Raw genomic sequence first — 10,058 nt, forward strand, 5'->3', positions numbered from 1 at the left:
TCTGCATCAGCTTTGAGTAGTCTTGGGTATGTCTGCATCAGCTTTGAGTAGTCTTGGGTATGTCTGCATCAGCTTTGCAGATCTGGATTTGGGGATTTTCTCCCATTCTTCCTTGATGATTTTTTGCTAGGCCAACATCTCTGCTGTCTCACGCTAGGGCAACTGAGAAGGACAGGACTGGACGGTCTGGGCCGGGATGGGACTAGACAGGATAAGACAGAACTGGACAGGATAAGACAGAACGGGACAGGATAAGACAGAACGGGACAGGATAAGACAGAACGGGACAGGACTGGTCCCAATACTCACAGAAACATTCTTACTGGACCCTTGTTTCCAGGGTTTGGAACATCTATCTGAAATGTATTATGTAAATTATAATAGCATGATTTCATACGCACACACAGCTCACAATGCCCACTTTAAGGTGAGGAGACTGTGGGCTGCTGCACTGCCCACCAATCCTACATCTCAAGTCATTATTTTAATCAAGATAAATACAATACATGTTTGGGGGGTGGTTTAAATGGTTTCCTGTGTTCTGAGAATGAATTCCCTCTTACACCTATTGGTCTGACCTGTGTTAAAAGTACTATTTGAAATCTTTCAAATGCTTTGGGTGTTTGCTCTAGCCAGATGGGTAGGGTTTGCAGTTTTGAGACAGTTCTATTGGTCTATTAAGCAAGGCAAGCCCAATCAAGCACATATAGTATATTTGAAATGATTTCAAATAGTATTTAAACACAGCATCATGCTGACTGTGCAGTGAGAAGCGTACAACTGACTTGGAGAACACTGATTGACATTAATAAAATACAGTCTGGCTGTGATGAGGTTCTGTTCCAATACCCACATACAGTATTAGTGTAACGGCTGTGAAACGGCTAGCTTAGTTAGCGGTGCGCGCTAAATAGCGTTTCAATCGGTGACGTCACTTGCTCTGAGACCTTGAAGTAGTGGTTCCCCTTGCTCTGCAAGGGCCGCGGCTTTTGTGGAGCGATGGGTAACGATGCTTCGAGGGTGACTGTTGTTGATGTTTGCAGAGGGTCCCTGGTTCGCGCCTGGGTATGGGCGAGGGGACGGTCTAAAGTTATACTGTTACACTAGCACACTACTAAGAGTGTAACAAGGTCTTGGACATATGTTCTAAGTGCAATATTAGTGTGGACATTGGAACATAGCCTGAAAGACTCCGGTTTTAACTCTTGGCAGTTTCAAGTGACAGTGCAGGGAGCAGGTTTTCCGGGGACCTATGTGAGACTTCTCCTCCTCTTCCCTCTGTCCCGTTATCAACACTCTGAACTTTCCGCCTGATTCCAGGGAATGGTAAGGGTTTAAGAACATTTATTCTTATGGGATCAGATGGAGCCGAACGGAGTAGGAATGAAAAGGTTGGTGAGGATTTCAGGAGCGGAGCCGCCTAGCTGTCACCTTTCCCAATAGCATGGCAAGGGCACGCTCAGCCATGCCTCTCAGTCCTGTCCAACGCAATGCTAATCCAATCAGTAGGCTGGGATTTTTCACGCAGAAAAGAGGAGTAGGAGTAGAAAGAAAGAGGAGAAGGACAAGAGGAGAAGAAAGAAAGGAGGAAGAGGAGGTTGAGAAGGAGCGTTCAGCTTCATCCAGCTCAGAAGAGAACTGTCGGCTGTCTGTTCAGAAGTGCAAATAGTTCTACAACAGTAATACAATGTCATCAGCTCTGACAGGGAAGTCCCGAACTCAAACATTCATCTGCCCTTTCAAACAAACGTCTTGGCCGTTTGTTTGAAAGGAGTTTTCTTTTTGGAGTTTTCTTTTTCTCCTCCTAGGGCCCTGTATAAAGTCTCGGTGAGTTAGTTGGATGGTTGGTCCAGTAAGTATAGCAGAGGAAGAGTAGGATGCCTCCCAGGCAACATCAGCTCCCCAGGTAGCATGAAGCGTCAGGTGATCAGCTTATAAAGACTGTACTGCACATATTGATTTGAGATATTGTCGATTGTTGTGATCGATTCGATCCATGTCTATCCCTGATGATCATTAAGGAAGTGAGGGGAGCCCAGCCCCCTGTCCGTCTGTCTATCTGAGGTGGATGAAGGAGAAGGAAACGGGCTTGGTTGGATCCATAGATATCCATAGAACACTATAGTTCACCACATATGTTTGTCTGTCCGTCCTTGTGTTTGGCAAGGTTTGAATACCCCACCCCTCTCTCTAAAATGTGGACTTGCTTACTCCCACTCATTTTTAAAAGCTTTGGATTGATGTAACTAAGCATATGCCATCAGCTTCCTTCATTCATTCCCTTTAAATCCATGACAAACGAGAGAACGAGGGGTAGAGAATTTAACTGCAGACAGAGGGTGGTGTAGTGAGACCAGGAGGCAGAGATCATGGTTCAGGGGTCAGAGGTCAGAGGTCAGGGGTGAAGGGTCACAAGGCCACAGCAGTGCAGGGGTGTTTGAGTTTGCAGGGCAGCACCCCTCTGTTGAGCTGGTAGAACTCCACAAGGTGGATCAGGTCTGTGAACTTGGTGGAGCCGTCGTCCAGACTGAAGGACATCTGACCTTCCTCCTCACACTGTGAGAGAGAGGAGACAAGTTAGCTATTATACACATACAATACAGTTGAGAAGGAGGGGAGGAGATAGGATTTGAGGACAACTTGAGACCGAGCCAAAATGGATGAACAAGAAAGAAGAGGAACAGATTAGATGTAGAAATTAGAAATAAAAGTAGATGAGTTGAAAGAATAAATAACTGACCGGTAGGATCTGGAAGTGTCTGATCTTTTGGTGGTGGCAGAGGGTCAGGACAAACGCCTTGGGGTTACTCTGACAGTCTCTCAGCAGGAACAACCTGAAAACACACACACAAACACACATCCAAAACAGTGTCAATTATATGTGTACTAGGGTGGATGGATAGACAGATGGATGGACAGATGGATGTACGACGGACAGAAGGATGGATGGATAATACAGCTTCTAAGTCTTACCCGTCTACTTGTCCTTGTTGCATGATCATCTTGTGGGACTCTTCTCTCCTGATGCGACCACGGAACCATAGCTGTGTTCTGTGGATCACTGAAAGACACAGCAAGATGGGGTAAAAGTAAAGTAGAAGGCATTTTTTAGGTATGAATGTCTAAACCCAACTCATGTCCAGTTTTAGACAGGCAGAGATACATACGGATAAGGAGTGGAATAGGAACTGCTCCTTTTTCCAATGACAAAGGTTCATAAAGATGTCGGGATTCAGATATGTCGTCTTGATTTAGCACTATCTACATTGCCTCAATAAATCAGCACAATGTACTTTTGAGTATACATTGGCAGCGTCTTGGAGCATAAATTGGGATCATGTATACTGTTCTAATGACGATACAAAAAAAAAAGAGTAACAGAGAGCAATGGACAATAAGGTGAACTTAGCAAATGATACATTTGTGGTGCATGGGGGCCGGCATTTTTATGCACCTCCGCTATTGTGTAACAATAAACTAAATTATTAAGCATTAACGAAGTTACTCTGTTGTAATTATTACAGTGTTACTACCTAGATAGTGTAACGTGTAGGGTACCTGAGCTGAGAGAAGAGGGCTGGAGGGGGCTGGGGCTGCCAAGAGCCTTCATACGCTGACCCCGTTTCTGACGGCAGGGAAGATAACAAAGAAACAAAACATTTTAGATTGAAAGTGACAGAATTACACCTTTTTTTCCACAGACTCATTCTCCCAAATCTTCCTCCCCCTTCTACTCCCCTCCTCACCCTCCATGTCTGTCCCTCCTCCACAGCAGCGCTCACTGCTTCCAGAGGGTTCTCTATGACGCGTCCCATCCTGCCAGAGAAGTCCATGGCCACCAGAGAGTTCTCAGACACACTCCGCTACAGAGACGAGGATAGAGAACTTGACTCAGCCATGCTACCATGCTCCAAAAGATCCTAGTCTGCTTGTCAAGGTAGGATACATCAGGATAACGCTAACCAGTTGTCATAGAGTCGGGAATAAACATATAGGAGTCCTACCACAGGAGTAGAGAAATGTGGGCCCGGAGACTTCCTTTGCTGGGGACTCTTGTAGTTCTGATCCAGTAATATTCCATACTGTAAACACAGAACAACAACACAATAGAACAGTTACATTTAGCAGACGTGCTTATCCAGAGCCACTTAGAGACGCAATTTGGGTTAAGTGTCTTGCTCAAGAGCACATCAACATATTTTTCCCCTAGTCAGCTCAGGGATTTGAACCAGCAACGTTTTGGTTACTGACCCAACACTCCTAACTGCTAGGCTACCTGCCGCGTGTGTGTTCATGCATGTGTGTATGTACTGTACCTTTAAGAGTCTGAAGGCAGTCATCCAGCAGGTTCTGCTCTGTTCATCTTCGGCACACAGCATCCTCAGCTCCTTGCACTCACTCCTCACCTTACTGGGCTGTCAATCAAATAATCAGCCAATCACAGCGCCTTACTGGACTGTTCAAACAATATTTAGCTTGATTCTCTCGAATACTCACATTAAATAAGATATCTAAAGGATGATTTTACCAGTCTCCACCCTCCCTTATATCAGTCACTAGGCCACAACGACCACAACCCCCAACACCCAAATCCTGCACAGTCATCCCTGGGGGTGAGAGTAGTGTGTGTGTGTGTGTGTGTGTGTGTGTGTGTGTGTGTGTGTGTGTGTATCAGGCTCAGTGTGTCCTAGCAGACCATGTCCCAGTTTATCACACTAGGCTGATCCAGTATAACCAGGTTACCTCCAGTGAAAACCCCTGCAGAGGAAGTACAGTACAGTACAGTAATGTCTGTCTGTCTGTCTGTCTGTCTGTCTGCAGTGTTATGTGTGTGTGTCCCTCACCTTGATACAGAACTTGTAGTCTGTGGGGGCGTTGTGCTGCTTCCTCCCTGTTGTCACTGTGAACACACTACTGTCCTCCAGGTCTGACAACAACTGGAGGTGTCTGGGCTCCTAGAGAGTGGAGGAGGGAGGAAGGGGAGAGAGAGGGAGAGCAAGAGAGAGAGAGACAGAGTAGTGCTCCCTTAAAGCTTTGTGTCCAAACAACAAGGGCACTACCTAGGGAAAATAACCCCGATCTTCTTCCTACCTTGGAGGATCCTTTAGTGGAGTAGTAAAGTCCAGAGCGTCTGAGGAACATGGAGAGTCTCTTCCAGGATTTCCTCCCTGATGCCTTCAGATAGAGGAACCCATGCACCTCCGGACAGCTGCTGGAGTTTAGGAAGTTCTGTACCCCCCCCCCCCCCACACACACACACACACACACACAAACACAAACACAGGAGTGATTAAGGACTGTGTGCTTGTGCATGTGTGTATGTTGAGGTGGGGATAGAGGTGTGTGTGTGTGTGTGTGTGTGTGTGTGTGTGTGTGTGTGTGTGTGTGTGTGTGTGTGTGTGTGTGTGTGTGTGTGTGTGTGTGTGTGTGTGTGTGTATGTTGAGGTGGGGATAGAGGTGTGTGTGTGTGTGTGTGTGTGTGTGTGTGTGTGTGTGTGTGTGTGTGTGTGTGTGTGCGTGCGTGCGTGTGCGTGTAGTGTAAGAGTACTCCACCTGTAAGAGCTGTGAGTGGGGGATGGAGCCGTTAGATTCCTGACACCACGCCACCATCTGCTCCGGGAAGAAGTTCTGAAGAGAGAGAGAGGATGAAAGAAGAGAGAGGAAAATAAAAGGAGAGAGAAAAACAGAATGAGAGAAGAGAGCAAAATACTTCAGGGACTTCAGTATCACATTAGTGAACCACTAATAGTAGTCGAGAGAGAGGATAGGGGAGAGAGAGAGATAGATAGAGATGGAAAGAGAGGATGGGGGAGAGAGAGAGAGAGAGATGGAGAGAGAGGACAGAGGAGAGAGAGAGAGATGGAGAGAGAGAGAGGACAGCGAGAGAGTGATCCAGAGTAGATGCAGTATGATCTCACCCCCTGACGTAATCCCTTGGTGAGCGCACCCATACAGGCACACGCGCACAAACACACCTCTTAGTGTGATTGACATGGTAATTTTACTGTAGTCATTACCACAGCACTAAGGTGAGGTCACTCCCTCTTACTGAATCACCTCGGGCAGTGTGTGTGTGTGTGTGTGTGTGTGTGTGTGTGTGTGTGTGTGTGTGTGTGTGTGTGTGTGTGTGTGTGTGTGTGTGTGTGTGTGTGTGTGTGTGTGTGTGTGTGTGTGTGTGTGTGTGTGTTTTTGTGTGCAACAGTGTGTATGTGTGTGCGACGGAGTGTGCAGAGGACTCACCAAGGGATTCCTGAAGAACTCATACTTGTCATAGTTCTTCCTGAAGAGGAATTTACTGTCACTGGGCATAGAGGCTTGAACCTGAACCACCAACTCATGGTCCTCCAGACAACGCTCTGCAGAGAGGAGGGGGAGGAAGAGGGAGAATAGAGAGGGAGAGAGAGGGAGAGATCAGACATTAGCCCATTTATTTGCAGTGCTACAGTTAGTTATCATACTTTGTTTCCAGTATTTGAGTGAGGGTACCCTGGAAAAGAGATCAGGGAAGCCCATGGTAGGGATGCTGTGAGACTTGAGGGGAAAGAGAGAGGGGGAGGGGTGGAGTGAGAGAAAGAGAGAGAAAGAAAGAGAAACAGAGATGGAGAGAGAAAGGACAGCAGGACTTGGCATTGCAGTAGAATGATGTCATGTATTTAACTTGATTGCATAGAGAAACCAGCCCAGTTTCCCTGTCCTCTCCCTCTCCTGTTACTCTCCATCCCACCCTCCTTTTTCTCTCTACCTCTCACTTCCTCCCTCCATACCTCCTCCTCCCTGTCAAAAAAACAGTTCTGGCAGGAGAATTTCCCGTTGAAGTAGAGGGAGAGAGCTGATTGGCTGAGCTTTCAGGGGGCTCGACCAACATAGCTCTGTGATTGGCTGTTTGCTGCATTGGCCTGATACTGACATCCTGCCTCAGCACCCTTCCCCCTCTCCCTCTCTCTACTTTCTCCACCCTCCTTTTCACTGTTCTCTTCTCACATTCCATCTCTCCCATACAGTTTTTCCAGAAACGACAATGATCTACCAAGTATAAACCAGTCTTCTATCCCAGTAACAGTCAGTAGAAATAGGAAAGCTAAGTGGAAACTATATAGAGAATAAGAGGGAAGAAACAAAACTACCCTACCCTAGTCTATAGGGTCAGATGTTGTAACCAGTCCTATTGGACTCCTATAGTATTTTCTCCTACAGGATTTTTAAAAATCCTTTAGGATAACTCCTATAGAATTATATTCTATAGCATAAGATTAATCACAATGGATTGTTTCCAAAATCTGATAAGATTTACTATAGGATTTTTTTGGACTAGGGTAAAGAGGTCATAAAAGGTAGAACAGAAGTATGGATTGTATGTGATTGAAACTGTTAGGTAACTATGATCTGTATGCTTCCCCAACCTTAATACACTTCACGCAGAGGCACACACCAGATGCAGGCATGCATGCACAGAGCACGTACACACATACATACACACACTGACCCTCATATCAGCCGCCACCTCCACCACCTTTCCTGCTCCATCGCCACTGTACAACTTGAAGATCTGGACACAGGACTTTTTACTCTCCCTCCCTCCATCCCTCCCTCCCTCTGTCTCCCCCTATTCTGTTCCTCCATCTCTCTACCTCTCACTTTCTCCCTCCGTAACTCCTCCCCCATGTCAAAGAACAGTCAGAAATAATTATAGTTTGTATAAAGAACTGAAGTTGAGGGTCTGTTAGACCCTTTTTACTTTCTCTATTTGTATGTTCTCCTTTCCCTCTCTCTTGATTTTGAGGTAGAGATCACATGATGGGACTCCATCTGATTGGAGACCCTTAGTCACACGCACACACACACACACGCATACACACAGTGCTCAAACTCAGTTTCTATAAAAAAAAAAAAGGATTGCGCCCATACCATGCCTCAGTGCTGGCAAACACAAAGCTCAAGGTGTGTGTGTGTGTGTGTGTGTGTGTGTGTGTGTGTGTGTGTGTGTGTGTGTGTGTGTGTGTGTGTGTGTGTGTGTGTGTGTGTGTGTGTGTGTGTGTGTGTGTGTGTGTGTCTGCGCCTCTCTGTCCTGGCAGGGGAATTTCCTGTTGAAGTAGAGGGAGAGATCTGATTGGCTGAGCTGTCTGGGGGCTCGACCAACGTAATTCTGCGATTGGCCATTTGCTGCATTGGCCTGATACTGACACCCCGCCTCAGCACCCTTCCCCCTCTCCCTCTCTCTACTTTCTCCACTCTCCCTTTCTCTGCTCTCTTCTCACATTCCATCTCTCCCATACAGTTTTTCCAGAAACGACAATCTACCAAGTATAAACCAGTCTTCTATCCCAGTAACAGTCAGTAGAAATAGGAACCCTTGGTGAAAACTATACTGTATAGAGAATAAAAGAGAAGAAACAAAACTACTCTACTCTAGTAAAAACATCCTATAGGACAAGTAATTTTTTTTCAATAGAATCCTATATAATTGTCACCTCTACTGTTTGAATTCTGCTGGTCTACTGTTTTCCTATTGGAAATAAAAAGTAATCATCTTGGATCCTATAGGATTCTTGCAGTTCTATAGGATTCTTGACCCTATATGATTCTCACAATCCTATAGGATTTTGTATCAACTCTATCAGAATTGGACTGCTTCTTTTCCTATGTGAAATCAAAAGTAATCCCATTGGAACCTCTCATATTTTTACTTTTTATTTTTATAAAATTTTTTAACAATACAAAACATGAACATCCACAACATTCCCCTTGCCCAGACCCACCTGCTCACATCTCCCATCTCCAGCACCCATCACTCTCCGCCACATGGCCTCAAACTGCACCATTTTATTTCTCTCCATCGACCATGCACTTTCAACATTTAGATAATAAAGCATTTGACCTTTCCATTGTGGAGGATGGAGGATTGGTTGATTTCCAGTTTTTAAGTAGGTTTTTCCTGCTGATTGATGAGAAGAGTATCATCCAGCCCATTGGATATCTCACTACCCCGTCATATGCCATGTCTTGAAAGATGCAGACAGACAAATTAAAAGTACATTTATTCTATAGGTTTTTGATAACTCTTGAAGGATTTTGTTAGCCCAATCAGAATCTAATTATAACTTTTTTTCTTAATTGAACCCATTCAATTATAATTTGTTGTCCTTAGTTCCAGCACAATACAACAACATTAATTACCACATTTTCGTTGATCGGAAACAACAATTCTATATTAATTTCTGTTTTATTCACCTGTGAGAAAGCATGTCCCTTTAAGAGTGATTGATGATGTCACAACTAGCACGAGCCTGCAGTTTTAATTAGAACTTCTTAAGGCTAGGCGTCCCGCTAGCGGGATACCTGTCGACAGCTTCCGGTGAAATTGGAGGGCCGCAATTCAAATAAAAATGATGGATATTAAACATTTAGGTACATAGAAGAATGTCATATCGGGTAAAAGCTTAAATTCTTGTTAATCTAACTGCATTGTCTGATTTACAATAGGCTTTACAGCGAAAGCATGTCATGTGATTCTTTAAGGACGGTGCCCCACATCAAAATATTTTTTAACCAGCACAAGTTTCATAAATTCACAAATAGCGATTAAATATTCACTTACTTTTTGAAAATCTTCCTCTGATTTGCAATCCAAAGGGTCCCAGCTACAAAATGTATAGTTGTTTTGTGAGATAAATCCTTCTTTATATCCCAAAAAGTCAGTTTAGTTGGTGCCATCGATTTGAGTAATCCACTCGTTCAACATACAGAGAAAGGAATCCAAAAAGCTACGGCTAAACTTTGATAAAACAAGTCAAAATACGTTTATATTTAATCCTCAGGCACCCTAAAATGTAATTAAACTATAATATTTCATACGGAAAGAAGTATGTTCAATAGGAAATCAAAATTAGCAGATGCGCGTCCTCTTTGTCACGCACACACAGACTGATTTCCAACTCTGACTCCCAGTACTAAAACTCAAAATTCTTCCTCGATTGGGAAGAAACAAGCCTGAGACTTTGAACAGAGACTGTTGACATCTAGTGTAAGCCATAGGGATTGCAATCTGGGAGCTGGATTTG

At 44.6% G+C, this 10,058-nt stretch overlaps 1 protein-coding gene across 1 annotated transcript in view; it reads right to left on the reverse strand.

Moving 5' to 3' along the window:
* Window positions 1-10,058, reverse strand: part of LOC110488100 (growth factor receptor-bound protein 10) — a 14,983-nt gene continuing 4,925 nt past the window's right edge. The window contains exons 4-14 of the mRNA XM_021560118.2: window positions 6,241-6,356; window positions 5,554-5,628; window positions 5,092-5,229; window positions 4,845-4,955; window positions 4,317-4,415; window positions 4,005-4,082; window positions 3,747-3,863; window positions 3,559-3,625; window positions 2,974-3,061; window positions 2,741-2,834; window positions 1-2,556 (exon numbers count right to left, since the gene is read on the reverse strand). Of these exons, the coding sequence (XP_021415793.1) occupies window positions 2,410-2,556; window positions 2,741-2,834; window positions 2,974-3,061; window positions 3,559-3,625; window positions 3,747-3,863; window positions 4,005-4,082; window positions 4,317-4,415; window positions 4,845-4,955; window positions 5,092-5,229; window positions 5,554-5,628; window positions 6,241-6,356 (1,130 nt within the window). The 3' untranslated portion in view covers window positions 1-2,409. The remainder of the gene's footprint in view (window positions 2,557-2,740; window positions 2,835-2,973; window positions 3,062-3,558; window positions 3,626-3,746; window positions 3,864-4,004; window positions 4,083-4,316; window positions 4,416-4,844; window positions 4,956-5,091; window positions 5,230-5,553; window positions 5,629-6,240; window positions 6,357-10,058) is intronic.

The sequence above is a fragment of the Oncorhynchus mykiss genome, chromosome 32 (assembly GCF_013265735.2).
Source record: "Oncorhynchus mykiss isolate Arlee chromosome 32, USDA_OmykA_1.1, whole genome shotgun sequence".
NCBI classification, from domain to species: Eukaryota; Metazoa; Chordata; class Actinopteri; order Salmoniformes; family Salmonidae; genus Oncorhynchus; species Oncorhynchus mykiss.